A 16,885-nucleotide genomic window follows, 5' to 3' on the forward strand; every position below is an offset into this window, starting at 1 on the left:
CCCCCTTCTCTTCTCTACCCAACTCTGTGAATCTCTGTGTGTTCCAGACAGTGGAGAACACTTAGGGAACTGGTTACTGGCTGGATCTGTCTCTCTCCTTTTCATTTCCCTCTTTATCCTCCTGGCCACCTCTGTCTCCTTCCTCCCTCTCCTCTTCTCTGTATAACTCCGTGAACATCTCTGAGTGGTCCAAACTGTGGAGCACACATCAGGAAGTGATTACTGGCTAGCTTGCTGTCTCCTCTTTTGATCCCACCTCATCTCATTCCAGTCACCTTTAACACCCCCCTCTTTTCTTCTCCATGTAACTCAGTGAACCTCTCTGGGTGTCCCTCAATGTGGAGAAACTTTTCATCTTTAACCTAGATGTTTTATCATTGGTGCTGTATGGATGGAGAAGTCTTGAGGCTACTGTAAAAATAAAACTGAAAACCAGAAGCAGAAGGCTTAAGTCCAAATCCTGAGAACACCAGAAAACTCCTGACTCCAGGGAACATTAATTGATAGGAGCTCATAAAATGCCTCCATACCTACACTGAAACCAAGCACCACCCAAGGGCCAACAAGTTCCAGAGCAAGACATACCACGCAAATTCTCCAGCAACACAGGAACACAGCCCTGAGCTTCAAAATACAGGCAGCTCAAGTTACTCCAAAACCACTGACATCTCATAACTCATTACTGGACACTTCACTGCACTCCAGAGAGAAGAAATGCAGCTCCAGCCACCAGAACTCCAACACAAGCTTCTCTAACCAAGAAACCTTGACAAGCCACTGATACAACCCCACCCACAGTGAGGAAACTCCATAATAAAGAGAACTCCACAAACTGCCAGAATACAGAAAGGCCACCCCAAACACAGCAATATAACCAAGATGAAGAGACAGAGGAGTACCCAGCAGGTAAAGGAACAGGATAAATGCCCACCAAATCAAACAAAAGAAGAGATAGGGAATCTACCTGATAAAGAATTCCAAATAATGATAGTGAAAATGATCCAAAATCTTGAAATCAAAATGGAATCACAGATAAAATAGCCTGGAGACAAGGACTGAGAAGATGCAAGAAAGGTTTAACAAGGACCTAGAAGCAATAAAAAAGAGTCAATATATAATGAATAATGCAATAAATGAGATAAAAAACACTCTGGAGGCAACAAATAGTAGAATAACAGAGGCAGAAGATAGGATTAGTGAAATAGAAGATAGAATGGTAGAAATAAATGAATCAGAGAGGAAAAAAGAAAAACGAATTAAAAGAAATGAGGACAATCTCAGAGACCTCCAGGACAATATGAAACGCTCCAACATTCGAATTATAGGAGTCCCAGAAGAAGAAGACAAAAAGAAAGACCATGAGAAAATCCTTGAGGAGGTAATAGTTGAAAACTTCCCTAAAATGGGGAAGGAAATAATCACCCAAGTCCAAGAAACCCAGAGAGTCCCAAACAAGATAAACCCAAGGCGAAACACCCCAAGACACATATTAATCAAATTAACAAAGCTCAAACACAAAGAACAGATATTAAAAGCAGCAAGGGAAAAACAACAAATAACACACAAGGGGATTCCCATAAGGATAACAGTTGATCTTTCAGTAGAAACTCTTCAGGCCAGGAGGGAATGGCAAGACATACTTAAAGTGATGAAAGAAAATAACCTACAGCCCAGATTACTGTACCCAGCAAGGATCTCATTCAAATACAAAGGAGAAATCAAAAGTTTTACAGACAAGCAAAAGCTGAGAGAATTCAGCACCACCAAACCAGCTCTCCAACAAATGCTAAAGGATAGTCTCTAGACAGGAAACACAAAAAGGGTGTATAAACCCGAACCCAAAACAATAAAGTAAATGGCAACGGGATCATACATATCAATAATTACCTTAAACATAAATGGGTTGAATGCCCCAACCAAAAGACAAAGACTGGCTGAATGGATACAAAAACAAGACCCCTATATATGTTGTCTACAAGAGACCCACCTCAAAACAAGGGACACATACAGACTGAAAGTGAAGGGCTAGAAAAAGATATTCCATGCAAATAGAAAGCAAAAGAAAGCAGGAGTGGCAATACTCATGTCAGATAAAATAGACTTTAAAACAAAGGCTGTGAAAAGAGACAAAGAAGGCCACTACATAATGATCAAAGGATCAATCCAAGGAGAAGATATAACAATTATAAATATATATGCACCCAACATAGGAGCACCACAATATGTAAGACAAATGCTTATAAGTATGAAAGGGGAAATTAACAATAACACAATAATAGTGGGAGACTTTAATACCCCACTCACACCTGTGGACAGATCAACTAAACAGAAAATTAAAGAAATGCAAACTTTAAATGATACAATAGACCAGTTAGACCTAATTGATACTATAGGACATTTCACCCCAAAACAGTGAATTTCACCTTTTTCTCAAGTGCTCATGGAACCTTCTCCAGGATAGATCACATCCTGGGCCATAAATCTAGCCTTGATAAATTAAAAAAAAAATTGAAATAATTCCAAGCATCTTTTCTGACCATAATGCATTAAGATTAGATCTCAGTTACAGGAGAAAAACTATTAAAAATTCCAACATATGGAGGCTGAACAACACGCTTCCGAGTAACCCACAAATCACAGAAGAAATCAAAACAGAAATCAAAATATGCATAGAAATGAATGAAAATGAAAACACAATAACCCAAAACCTGTGGGACACTATAAAAGCAGTGCTAAGGGGAAAGTTCATAGCAATACAGGCATACCTCAAGAAACAAGAAAAAAGTCAAATAAATAACCTAACTCTACACCTAAAGCAACTAGAAAAGGAAGAAATGGAGAAGCCCAGGGTTAGTAAAAGGAAAGATCTTAAAAATTAAGGCAGAAATAAATGCAAAAGAAACAAAAGAGACCATAGCAAAAATCAACAAAGCCAAAAGCTGGTTCTTTGAAAGGATAAAAAAAATTGACAAACCATTAGCCAGATTCATCAAGAAACAAAGGGAGAAAAATCAAATCAATAAAATTAGAAATGAAAATGGAGAGCTCACAACAGACAACGCAGAAATACAAAGGATCATAAGAGACTACTATCAGCAATTATATGCCAACAAAATGGACAACTTGGAAGAAATGGACAAATTCTTAGAAAAGTACAATTTTCCAAAACTGAACCAGGAAGAAATAGAAAATCTTAACAGACCCATCACAAGCACAGAAATTGAAACTGTAATCAGAAATCTTCCAGCAAACAAAAGCCCAGGTCCAGACGGCTTCACAGCTGAATTCTACCAAAAATTTAGAGAAGAGCTAACACCTATCCTACTCAAACTCTTCCAGAAAATTGCAGAGGAAGGTAAACTTCCAAACTCATTCTATGAGGCCACCATCACCCTAATACCAAAACCTGACAAAGATGCCACAAAAAAGAGAAAACTATAGGCCAATATCACTGATGAACATAGATGCAAAAATCCTTAACAAAATTCTAGCAATCAGAATCCAACAACACATTAAAAAGATCATACACCATGACCAAGTGGGCTTTATCCCAGGGATGCAAGGATTCTTCAATATCTGCAAATCAATCAATGTAATTCACCACATTAACAAATTAAAAAATAAAAGCCATATGATTATCTCAATAGATGCAGAGAAAGCCTTTGACAAAATTCAATATCCATTTATGGTAAAAACTCTCCAGAAAGCAGGAATAGAAGGAACATACCTCAACATAATAAAAGCTATATATGACAAATCCACAGCAAACGTTATCCTCAATGGTGAAAAATTGAAAGCATTTCCCCTAAAGTCAGGAACAAGACAAGGGTGCCCACTTTCACTGCTGCTATTCAACATAGTTCTGAAAGTTTTGGCCACAGCAATCAGAGCAGAAAAAGAAATAAAAGGAATCCAAATTGGAAAAGAAGTAAAACTCTCACTGTTTGCAGATGACATGATCCTCTACATGGAAAACCCTAAAGATACCACCAGAAAATTACTAGAGCTAATCAATGAATATAGTAAAGTTGCAGGATATAAAATCAACACACAGAAATCCCTTGCATTCCTATACACGAATAATGAGAAAGTAGAAAAAGAAACTAAGGAAACAATTCCATTCACCATTGCAACGAAAAGAATAAAATACTTAGGAATATATCTACCTAAAGAAACTAAAGACCTATATATAGAAAACTATAAAACACTGATGAAAGAAATCAAATAGGATGCTAATAGATGGAGAAATATACCATGTTCATGGATCAGAAGAATTAATATAGTGAAAATGAGTATACTACCCAAATCAATCTACAGATTCAATGCAATCCCTATCAAGCTACCAGCAGTATTTTTCACAGAGCTAGAACAAATAATTTAACAATTTGTATGGTAATATGAAAAACCTCAAATAACCAAAGCAATCTTGAGAAAGAAGAATGGAACCTGAGGAATCAGCCTGCCTGACTTCTTCATGCTTCACTACAAAGCCACAGTCATCAAGACAGTATGGTACTGGCACAAAGACAGACATATAGATCAATGGAACAAAATAGAAAACCCAGAGATATATCCACACACCTATGGACACCTTATCTTCGACAAAGGAGGCAAGAATATACAATGGATTAAAGACAAGCTCTTTAACAAGTGGTGCTGGGAAAACTGGTCAACCACTTGTAAAAGAATGAAACTAGAACACTTTCTAATACCACACACAAAAATAAACTCAAAATGGATTAAGGATCTAAATGTAAGACCAGAAACTATAAAACTCCTAGAGGAGAACATAGGCAAAACACTCTCCGACATACATCACAGCAGGGTCCTCTATGATCCACCTCCCAGAATACTGGAAATAAAAGCAAAAATAAACAAATGGGATCTAATTAAAATTAAAAGCTTCTGCACAACAAAGGAAACTATAAGCAAGGGGAAAAGACAGCCTTCGGAATGGGAGAAAATAATAGCAAATGAAGCAACTGACAAAGAATTAATCTCAAAAATATACAAGCAACTTACGCAGCTCAATTCCAGAAAAATAAATGACCCAATCCAAAAATGGGCCAAAGAACTAAATAGACATTTCTCCAAAGAAGACATATGGTTGCCTAGCAAACAGATGCTCAACATCACTCATTATCAGAGAAATGCAAATCAAGACCACAATGAGGTACCATTTCACACCAGTCAGAATGGCTGCGATCCAAAAGTCTACAGGCAATAAATGCTGGAGAGGGTGTGGAGAAAAGAGAACCCTCTTACACTGTTGGTGGTAATGCAAACTACTACAGCCACTATGGAGAAGAGTTGTGGAGATTCCTTAAAAAACTGGAAATAGAACTGCCTTATGACCCAGCAATCTCACTGCTGGGCATACACACCGAGGAAACCAGAATTGAAAGAGGCATGTGTACCCCAATATTCATTGCAGCACTGTTTATAATGGCCAGGACATGGAAGCAATCTAGATGTCCATCAGCAGACGAATGGAAAAGAAAGCTGTGGTACATATACACAATGGAGTATTACTCAGACATTAAAAAGAATACATCTGAATCAGTTCTAATGAGGTGGATGAAACTGGAGCTGATTATACAGAGGGTGAAGTAAGCCAGAAAGAAAAACACCAATGCAATATACTAACACATATATATGGAATTTAGAAAGATGGTAACGATAACCCTGTGTGCAAGACAGCAATAGATACACAGATGTATAGAACAGATTTTGGACTCAGAGGGAGAGGGAGAGGGTGGGACGATTTGGGAGAATGGCATTGAAACGTGTACTATCATGTAAGAAATGAATCGCCAGTCTAGGTTCAATACGGGATACAGGATGCTTGGGGCTGGTGCACGGGGATGACCCAGAGAGATGGTATAGGGAGGGAGGTGGGAGGGGGGTTCAGGATTGGGAACTCATGTACACCTGTGGTGGATTCATGTCAATGTATGGCAAAACCAATACAGTATTGTAAAGTAAAAAAAAAAAAAAAAAACAATTTTTTAAAAAAGATATATACTTGAGTTAGAGTAGCCTACCGTGATGTGGGTTCAGATTTACTTCAGAGTTCACCTTGCCCTATATGAAAGTAGAGTCAAAACGAGTTACAGACTGTAGTTCCAAGAGTGATTGAGTAAACATTTATGATTCTGGAATTGATCGTTGCTACTGTTTTAAGTTACCAATTAAAAATGTTTTTTGTTTTACAGCTGAAAAATAAGTTGGTTACTTTTCCTTAATTCTGTGTGTAACTAAATTAACTGATATGTTAATATTTAACTAAAATGTTACTAGACATTTTAGTTGTGAATCATAATGGCTTCCCTATAAATTCGCTTTTTCTGCTTAATAAGCCACCTCAACTTTGTGTTTTAAAAAAGTAAGTCACGATTTTGTGAGTTAGGGATTTGGGCCAGACTTAGGAGATTCTTCTGGGTCTGGCTTGGTTCACCCATGTGTCTGACCTGGGGGTGGCTTGCCCAAGAGCTGTCAGATGGCTTCAGCTGGACTCCTGGCTGATTCCCATGTCTCTTGCTGTCATCCTTCAGCAGGCCGGCTCAGCCTTGTTCACAGCATGGCCCATACACGGGGCTCCTAGAGAGCAGGAGAAAGCAGCAAGGCCATCAAGCCCTCGGCTTGGCACTGCCATTCTTTGCATTCTTTGGGTCAGAGCAAGCCGTGGGGCTGGTCCAGATTCTCCCAATGGGGGCTGTTACAAAGTGACATGTCTAAGGGCACAGATACAGGGAGGACAGTGATTTCTGTAACCTACCACATCAAAAATCTTGTTCTTTCAATATTTTGCTGATTGAAAAAGTAAGTTTTGTCTATTATTAGAAAATTTGAAAGCATATAATGTATCTTATAGATATTAACACCATCAGTAAATGTTTATCTTTCTTTAGGATAATATCCTGCAGAGTCTTTCTGATAGTTGGTTGTCTGAGTATTATTTATTAAATTGTCTGTTTTTTAACTTGACAGAATAAGAATGGTAATCATGAAATACTGATCTAGATTCCATGTAGTTATTCTTTTAACATTTTGTGTCTGAAATTTTGAATCGTGTTGTTGTTTGTATTTATTACAGATTCATTATGTTTTAAAACCAGATGGAGTGTTCATTGGTGCAATGTTTGGAGGTGACACGCTCTTTGAACTCCGGTGTTCCTTACAATTAGCGGAAACAGAAAGGGAAGGGGGCTTTTCTCCGCACGTCTCCCCTTTCACTGCTGTCAATGACTTAGGACATCTGCTTGGGAGAGCTGGCTTTAATACTCTGACTGTGGTAACTATCAAGAGAATCGAGTAACCCATTAATCATACTGTTCAGAAATAATCTTTTTTTATCTTGATTGACACAAGGTAGGAATGTAAAATTTTTAGTTATCTGTTACCTAAATAAGTAACTCAAAAAGAAAAGGACCTCAGTTAGCAGGGAGGCTATTTTCTAAGACCTGCTTGTCCATCAGACCCTTCAGATCCAGAGCTGGGTGTACCATGAGAGACAGAGCATCCCTGATGGGGAGGAAGGCAGTGTCAGGAGCGTTCACAGCAGGGCCTCTCCCACCCGCTCTCAAGGAAAGTGGTGTCGAGTGAGGCGGAAGTGAGAGATTGTGCCTTCATGAGGCCCAGGGTTAGATCAGGTTAGACAGGCTCAAAATTAAAATAACTTTTTAAGGAGGTGTAGTGTGAGTATTGGAGAAGGAACCGGCAACCCACTTCAGCGTTCTTGCCTGGAGAATCCCAGGAACGGGGGAGTCTGGTGGGCTGCTGTCTCTAGAGTCGCAGAGTCGGACACGACTGAAGCAACTTAGCAGTGTGAGTATATGTCATAAAATCAGCCCACCAAAATGGCTGGTCATATCCGTCCACGCTCTGACAGAAAGCAAGGGGCGCAGACTGCAGGGCCTCTGATGTTGGGAAGGGGCTGAGAGGGAAGGGAAGAGACACTAGACTGGAGGTGACACAGCCCTCATGGGCCAATGTGAGGAGCGCGTGCCTGGTCAGACAGCTCAGCAGGAATATTAGGGGACTCAAAGGTTGTCGCCTGTGAGGAAAAAGATGAAACCTCTATCCTGAGTCATCAAAAGAAAGCTAAATTATGTTAACAACATGCAGTTTTCTAAGTTGTAAAGTGGGTTATGTGTTCCAGAAAGATTCCCTTTGGTATATGATCTTCTCTATAGTTTTAAAATTAGAGGGTAATTTAATAATAACTTTATGCAGATTTATTCATGGAGACATATACATTGTCTCCAAAGTGCTATATTTACATTGCATCCTGACTAATTTTCAAAAACTCCTATGCAAATAAGCTTTTATATAATCAATTATGCAGGTTTATGTTGCATATAACATTAGATATATTTCTTCTATATTGCAATGGATTTTTATCTTTAAAGTGAAATCAAGTTAAATTAATATCATATAATTATATTTACACATATGACCCTCTTAATGAATTATTTTTTTTAATTAGTTGGCATTCTAAGTGAAACTCATCTCCCTTCAGAATCATCTCCAGACTAGTATAGGAGAAAACTGTGAATATTATCCTTCATCTTGATTTGAATAAGACCTTTGACAAGGCTATTTTGGTACTCTTTTGATTGAGAAGGAGATGGTGCTTTTAGTTGGTTTCATTGAAATGTTTTCACAGGGTATTGTTTAATGGTAGGCATCAGCTTAGAAGGAATTCTTTTGTTTTTTCATCTTAAAATCTCTTTTTAAAAATAGTTTCCCTATGTAGGAAAATACATAGAAAAGTGGACTATCCAGAGATGGTCTTATTAAAAAGTGCACATACAACTTAATCCATGCATGTGTTTGGAAAAAAAAAGAAAAACAGACAGAGAGGAACACAGCAGGTCGAAAATGAGTGGAGGTCTCCTGCCTTCTGACACCGCCCCGCCCCCGCCCCCGTCCCTCTCCACCTGGATGCCTTTTGTCAGCTGCCGTGTGTGTCCTTTCAGACGCTCTTCCTCACAGAGTGGAGTGCAGTTACATTGCTTAAACATACATGTACAACAATATAGATACTCTTTTTCTTTTTTCTATGTAAAGTCTTTTTTTCCCCGAGTCAATAACTTGTCTTAGAGATCTTCCACTACAAACGTATACCTACCATGTTCTTTTTTTTTGACAGCTATATAGTATTTTGGACTTCCCTTGTGGCTCAGCTGGTAAAGAATCCACCTGCAATGCAGGAGACCTGGGTTCGATCCCTGGGTTGGGAAGATCCCCTGGAGAAGGGAAAGGCTACCCACTCCAGTATCCTGGCCTGGAGAATCCCATGGACTGTGTAGTCCATGGCGTTGCAAACAGTCAGATATGACTGAATGACTTTCACTTTCACTTTTCATATAGTATTTCATTGAACAGGTACACTTCATTTAACCTTTTCTCTGTTAATGGACATTTAGATTGTTTTCAGTTTGTTTGTTTTTTATATTCTTTCAAACTGTTGCCATGAATTTTCTTTTACACATAATCTCTGCACATCTGTCAAACTGCTGAGTCAAAGAATCTATGCATTTCAGATTTTGACATGTAAAATCACTGTCTATAAGGTAGCATTAATTGACATGCCTCATCAACAGTATATGTTAATTTCCTGCTTCTAAGTAATTTTGTGTCTCTAATGTTTAAAAAAAATGGTAATTGGTCATTTTGTTGTATGTTTCTTTAGGAATTAAAATGGGTATTTTTGATAACTGTTCTTTAGGGTTTTGTACTTGATTCTGTGCAACATTAAGTCCAAAATTGGACAGATATTAGATAAAGCTACAGAACACAAAAAGATCTGGATGCTTCAAAAGTAGTGCCAATATGATGAAATTTGACTTACGTGCAGCATTTTGATAGCACAGGGGAAAAAAGGAAGTGTTTTATATTCAGGGTTAGTTTCCATCACAGACAGACTCCTACATCTGAGTGGCTAACACAATTTTTATCAATCCCAGCCATTCTGGTTGGGCAGCTCATCTCCATCCTATGGTTGTGCCATCTGGGCCTTGTGTCCCATAAGGTCACTGCCCCAGACATGCCCTGGAAAAGGCTCCCTAGCTATTTATTACCTGCCTCCACCTCACTTTTCTTTTGCCAGAAGACATGTGTGGGGCTGTGACATGTCCAGGAGTACCTGGATATTTGGGGAGCATCAGTGCTCTCTGCCACTGTCCCAACAGTGAACTCCTGTATCGAACTTGAGAAAGAGCGGGACACATTGCTCACCACGTCACTCAAGAAATAAACTGTGTCTGTCAAGCTGTGTGTCCGTTCCTAAACTAGTCCATGCGGTTTTGCTGCAGCACTGGGAGGAGGATGGAAGCATCTTGGGAGATGACCCTGTTTGACTCTGGGTGTCACATTTAGAGAGAGATTAGTATTGACTATGTAGAGAAAAATGAAGTTGGCATGTGTAAAGATTTTGTCTAGAAGCCTAACCCTCCCCCTAAAAAGTTATAGTGTCCTAGAAGACTTTTCAAAGACTGGAAGAAAAGGATCGTTTACAGAGTACAGAACAGACTTTGTGTGAATCCCAAGGAGAGAATTAGAAGCAGTTGATGACGTTATAGGAAGGTTACTGTTAAAATAGCAAGCATGTACCCTGCAATTTGAAATCTTTGTAAATCAAGTGTAAGCGAGATAATACCTGCAAAGAGGATTGCAAAGAAGATTCCTGCTTACTGTGAGAGATCAGTCTGGGGAATTTCTGCGACTTCTTCTCTGATCTAGATCCTTGGTAATGAATGCCAAATGAAGATTCTGCTTTCTTTTTAAATAGGACACTGATGAAATTCAAGTTAACTATCCTGGGATGTTTGAATTGATGGAAGATTTACAAGGTAAGACACTTTAAGGAATTTTTCGGCCCCTTTTGAGAGTCGTATTTTGCGAGCTGACTGTGCAGGCACTGGGGCCAAGCCCTGGAGATACACTGGGTAAGGAGAAAGTGGACTGGCTTGATGGAGTTTTTAATACAAGCTGGGTGCAGCCAACCTGAGGCAGCGGCCACAACGATAAATGTTAAACTAGACTTGTGGTAGGTGCTGTGCAGTAGGGGAACTTGGTGACTGCCCACGAAAGGCCAGCAGGACTTTCTTGAAGGAGTGCGTGAGGATGGCAGGACACCTCAGTGACTTTCTCGAGCAGCACTTGGCAGCTCGGATCCAGGCACAAGAAAGCAAGTAGCTGGCTTACCGTAGGACTGGGGGTTGCCAGAGGGTTAGGTGGGCTAGGTCCTGGTCTGGGAGAGTCAGTGAAGTCCTGTCTGAGGAAGCGATGGCTGTACCCTGAAAAATGAAGTGAGGCCACTGGGAGAAGCAGGAAGGACATGTGCAAAGGCCCTGTTGCAGGGGAGAACATGGTGAGAACCGAAAGAGGGGCATTGTGGCCGGAATATAGGGAGTGAAAAGAAGAGAGGACTGATTAAATTGGGAGGTAAATGGGGGCCTTGTAGCCTTTGTTAAGATCGTTTGTCTTTTTCTTAAAATGCCCCTTGAGATATTTTAATGGGGGAGGGGTCATGATGTCAGATTTGTATTTTTAGGTGGATTGGCAGATAAATTAGTAGGGAGACATTGCTGTAAAGCTTACTGAGAAATGACGGTGGTTTGGACTAAGGTGGTGACAGTAGAGATGGTGAGAAGTGAATGAATTGGATTCAGGAAACATTTAGGAGATAAACGTGACAGTTCCTGCTGGTGGATTACATGTGGGCTGATAAGGAGAGAGGCATTTCCAACCTGGCACTGAGTTTCTAGTTCTCGCAGCCAGATAGATGGTGCCCTTCACTGATAGAGAAACAGTAGAAGACAGCCAAGTGTGAGCAGGCACAGCTCTTGAATTCATACCTGGGCATGTTGTGTGGGAAATGCTTCTGAAATCCCTGAGGTGAGACATCAGGTAGGGGTTGAGTGCGTGGCTGTGTAGCTCAGAGGAGGCAAGTGGCCCAGGTAAACATTGTGAGTCACTGTCAATAGGTGGTATGAGAAGCAGCTGCCTGACGCGAGAAGAGAAAGCAGCCTGGTCTGGAGCCTTTAGAAACCTAATGCACAGTGAGTGCATAAGAAGAGAAGGAGCCTGCAGAGACTGAGGATGTGTAGCTAGCAGGGTGCTAAGGAGAAACAGCAGAAAGGGATCGTATTACCTAGACTAAGAGACCCTAAAGAGTTCAAAGCAAAGGGAGCGTCAAATGCTGCTCGGAAGCACGATGTGGACTGAAAGGAAAGTCCACTGACGGAAGATGAGGAAGCTTTGGTGACCACAGGGAGCGCTCTGCTGTTGGCATGGGCTTGGTGGGAGAGGCGGAGGTAAGGGGAGTAGGTTGACACCTATGGAGGGGGTGGCTAGGGCAGCAGGCATCCATCTTCTCAAGAAACTTGATTATGAAGAAGAGGGGAGAGAGGGCAGGGTTACAGGTGTGAGTGGGGGAGAGGGATGGGAGATGGGCTGAAGTTTTTTTATTATGTTTCATCTTAAGACTTGAATTTATTGAACAGTTGATTAGAAGAACCTAAGTGCTTCCGTAGAAGAAGTGACTCTAGAAGAGAGAGAGAGGACAATTAATCAGGTCAGGTACCCGAGAAGGTGGAAGGGGATGAGATCAGAGGAGGAGGGCTGCCCTTGGACAAGACTGGACAGGCCCACATGGAAGGGAAGAGGGACAGTGCAGTGGTCACGGGTGTTTGGTTTGATAACAGGAGGTTCCCATCTGATGGATCGACACTCTCCTTCAAGCAGAGTGTAAAGTCATATGCTGCTGCTGCTGCTGCTAAGTCGCTTCAGTCGTGTCCGACTTTGTGCGACCCCATAGACGGCAGCCCACCAGGCTCCCCCATCCCTGGGATTCTCTAGGCAAGAGTACTGGAGTGGGTTGTCATTTCCTTCTCCAATGCATGAAAGTGAAAAGTCAAAGTGAAGTCGCTCAGTCGTGTCCGACTCTGAGCGACCCCATGGACTGCAGCACGCCAGGCTCCTCCGTCCATGGGATTTTCCAGGCAAGAGTACTGGAGTGGGGTGCCATTGCCTTCTCTGTAAAGTCATATACTGAGACTCAAAGGGTCAGAGGTTTGCAAATGAGTAGAGATTTTATATAGTCACTGTAGAGAATAGGAAGGTGAATGGATCAGGGAGAGTTGTCGAATTTGAAGGATGCATTTGAAGTTGGTCAGATGCATCTGTGACATTCTCTGACAATAGCTGGCAGCTGGGGACCTGGCACAAAACAGAGTTGTATCAGTCTGGCTTGGGGCTTTACTAATTGAGAATAACAAGAAGACAAAGGCAAAAAAGAATTCCAAAAATGTAACTGAGATAATAGGGCAAAATCTAAGCTGGAAGAAAAAGGAAGTAATGAAAAAAAGAAGGGGGAGGAGGAGCTGATGAACTGGGAGAAAGTAGAAGAGGTCAGAGGATGACCGTAGTTGAAAGACATGAACACGCTTGAAGGAAGGAGGATATGGTCAGAAAATAGGACGTTTGGATTGGTGATTTTAGAAGTGCTGACTCGTCCAGGACACGTTACAGGTGTGATGGCAGAGGTGGTGTGATGGAGAATCCCACGGGTGGTAAAGAGCCTCAGAAGTCTTAGAGGCCCTGGTGCTTGCCAGTTATTAACCTTGAAGTCCTCCAGGGTGGTGGCACCACGTGGGGTACAGAGGGAACCTGAGCCAGGTGCCAGACCCTTTGCTGAATCAGAGGAGGGCCTGGGAGCCTGATGTCTGACAGCCGGAGTGGAAGAGGGTTCCAGCCAAATGGTCTGGGTCTTCACAGAGCATCGGGGTTAGCCTAGGTGTTCAGTAAAATGCACTAATTGTAACCATACAGCTGCTTGTATTTTCAAGTATTATATAAACCACAGACTAGTACCTTTTCAGCCCCTCGAAGATTGCATTATGCCCCTTTCCAGTTGATAACCCCACCTTCCCTCCCCCTGCTGGTTTCAATCAGTCATATATTTTGAGGACCTGTTGCCTAATATTCACCTTTAAGCGGCTTTGCGAGTTTTTCTCTTTACTGTAAAGCCTTTTACACAAATCGTGTCTTTTAGTCTTTAATGTTTCTTATTCTTAAGAGGATTAAGAGGAATTATCTAAAGATAACTTGTAAAAATAATATTTATCAACATTGATAGAAAGATTAAATGGTTGATTTTATATTCGTTCACTTACTGTTTGTTGAGCATCTACCATGAGCCAGTGTGGAAATAACAGTTTCTGATCATAGGGAACATACGCTCTAGTAGAGAAAGAGACACGCAGAGACAGACATATGCTTTTAACTGTAAAGTGGGATAATTCTTTTTAAAAAGTGCAGGGAGAAACACAGAAAAATCCCTAAGTCTGCTTACAGAATCAGGGATGCTTCTGCAGAAGAGGTAGCACCTAAGCTGAAGCGAGTTCATGCTGGAAGAAGGAAGGGGTGGGTGCCCCTCTGGGGGTCAGGCCTTGCATTCCAGGCCAAGGGAAAGGCCTGTGTAAACTCACGGAGACTCCAGAGGGGACATTCAGCCTCCACTTTCCTAACTGGGAAACTGCATCGTAATTCAGCATTGCTCAGATAGGTAGAATGGGAGGATGATGGGAAGTGATGTAGGCGAGTCCTTCAGAGGCTTTTCTAGACTTTATCAGGGGAGCCCTGCAGTCTGGGGGGAGAATTTCGTGTGGAGGAGGGACAGTCAGATTGATGTGAGAGCAAGCTCACCCTCCAGCATCGTTTATGAGGCCTGTTCATGAGGAAGAGACCGGCTAGCATGGTTACCCTCTCCTGTTTTGCGTGAGGAGACTGGGCACAGAGGAGTGACTAGCCCAAGGTGCAGAGCTTGGGTAAGTGCTAGAGCCAGGGCTTAAGCCCAGGGTCGCAGCATCAGTCACATCCTGAGACGTCGGCCACTGTCCCCCAGAGAGCCCCGAGGCAGCTGGCGTGGCAAGAAGGGTGGTTGAGGGGCGAGTGCCGGAGGGGGACGCTCGGCAGACTCCCAGGGGTGCTGCTTTGCGGACCGGAATACGGTACTACCGTCTGGTGGGTTTTCGGCGTTTTACATCATGTTACACTTTTTTCTTGATGGTGGTGATGTTTCTCATTTAAGCTGCTATTATTCATTCACAGAAGAAAGTCCAGAACATTGACCTAATTTTGCAAAACAAGTTGTGTATCAGCTGAGGAACATATGAGAAGTTTTGGAGGCTTTCACAGTAGTTTTAAGGTAAGTTCAGTTGTTATTTTTTTAGACAATACTCAGTATTGTTCCTAATAAACCATAATAAATCAGACCTTTTTTTAAATAAGCAATTGAACTTAACCTTAAAAACACTGTGAGAGTCTTAAACAGTTACCCAAATCCTTCTGTTATCCCAAGGCCCAGAGCTGGTCAGAAGTCCCCAGATGTGTTTCCCAGGTGATCTCCAGGAAAGGTCAACCAGGCTGTGTTATGCAGGTGTTAAAACTTGAGTTTAATAGAGCTAAGCCCCAGGTTATTTAAGGGCCAGAGCTGGAATTATGATCCCAAAGTCTAGACTTTGTGTGCCATATGACACTGCCTCTCTAAGGAGAAGATTCTCATGTGAGGGAAGGGTAGGTGTCCCTAGCAACAGTTAGTAACACATTAGTGTCTTTGAGTTTCTGTATCAGAAATCAATGTACCTAATAATCTTAATTAGTATATCCAGTATATCAGTTCTTCACGCTTCCCAGGTGGCGCTAGTAGTCAAGAAACCCACCTGCCAATGCCAGAGACATAAGAGACATGGGTTCGATTGCTGGGTCAGGAAGATCCCCTGGAGGAGGGCATGGCAACTCACTCCAGTATTCCTGGGCTTCCCTGGTGTCTCAGACAGTAAAGAGTCCGCCTGCAGTGCGAGAGACCTGGGTTCTATCCCTGGGTTTGGAAGATTCCCTGGAGGAAGACAGAGCAACCCACTCCAGTATTCTTGCCTGGAGAATCCCCATGGACAGAGGAACCTGGCAGTCCATAGTGTCACAAAGAGGTTGGGCATGACTGAAGTGACTTAGCACAGCACAATACCAGTTATGTAGAAGGCATTTAGAATTTCTGGTGCATTAAGTATTTCCAGTAAAAAAATTAAACCTTTTTTTCACTGGTGTTGCCTCTACTGTGTAAGTCATAGCAAGTGGGAAGTTAAATGAAAGCACCACTGCGCCATGTATTGTCGTCAGCAATAAATCCTTCCAATATGAGTCCCAGTTTGCCTCTGGCCTCTTGTTGCCGTTGATAGTCATTATGTGGGATAATTTTTTTATATTGGATTGTGTAATGCATTAAAATTTTAGTGTTGGAAGCCTTTAGAGATCATCTAGCCTGGCCACCTTGAGGCCCCAGAGCGATGGATCTAAGGTCATCTAGCTACTTCATGACTGCAAGAGTAAGATCCACCCTCTTCATAGCGATTCATCTCTTGATACTAGTTTGTATAATATTTCTCTTGTTCTTAATGAATTGGGACTGTTTTACTCACAGGATATGGCACATTGCTTTTAGTATCAGAGTTTTATTATTTTAGGGAATAATAAGGACCTTTTGGGGACTGGAGAAACCAAACAGATTTACTCATTCCACCTAATTTGTTGATTGTTTTTCATAAGGCCATTGGAAACCTGGGAGATTATTACTTTTAAATAACTAAAGAACATTGACATTGGGAATTTTATCGGTATCTCTTCTAAAAGTAGAAAAACAAAACTAAGAAACTGATTTTTGATCATATAATATATAGAGAATAAATGTAAAGGGTTTTTAATTTTGATTCTTTTAATTTTGCAAGCTAGTTTAAAATGTGGGCTTTCAAAGTAATTTCATTCGACTGTATTCATTAAAAATATTAAATATATAACATTAGATTTTAGTGAACAAGAA

General features: G+C 41.3%; 1 protein-coding gene across 14 annotated transcripts in view; it reads left to right on the forward strand.

Moving 5' to 3' along the window:
• The window catches only part of NDUFAF5 (NADH:ubiquinone oxidoreductase complex assembly factor 5), a 33,071-nt gene that overhangs the window by 14,712 nt on the left and 1,474 nt on the right, over window positions 1–16,885 (forward strand). For 12 of the 14 annotated variants that reach the window (XM_069547123.1, XM_069547124.1, XM_069547125.1 and 9 more), the window contains 2 exons: window positions 7,097–7,294; window positions 10,796–10,856. In XM_069547123.1, the coding sequence (XP_069403224.1) occupies window positions 7,097–7,294; window positions 10,796–10,856 (259 nt within the window). Of the gene's footprint in view, window positions 1–7,096; window positions 7,295–10,795; window positions 10,857–15,120; window positions 15,218–16,885 lie in introns of all 14 variants that reach the window. The other 2 variants (XR_011248059.1, XR_011248060.1) reach the window with 1 other exon arrangement.

This window comes from Ovis canadensis, chromosome 13 (assembly GCF_042477335.2).
Source record: "Ovis canadensis isolate MfBH-ARS-UI-01 breed Bighorn chromosome 13, ARS-UI_OviCan_v2, whole genome shotgun sequence".
Taxonomy (NCBI): Eukaryota; Metazoa; Chordata; class Mammalia; order Artiodactyla; family Bovidae; genus Ovis; species Ovis canadensis.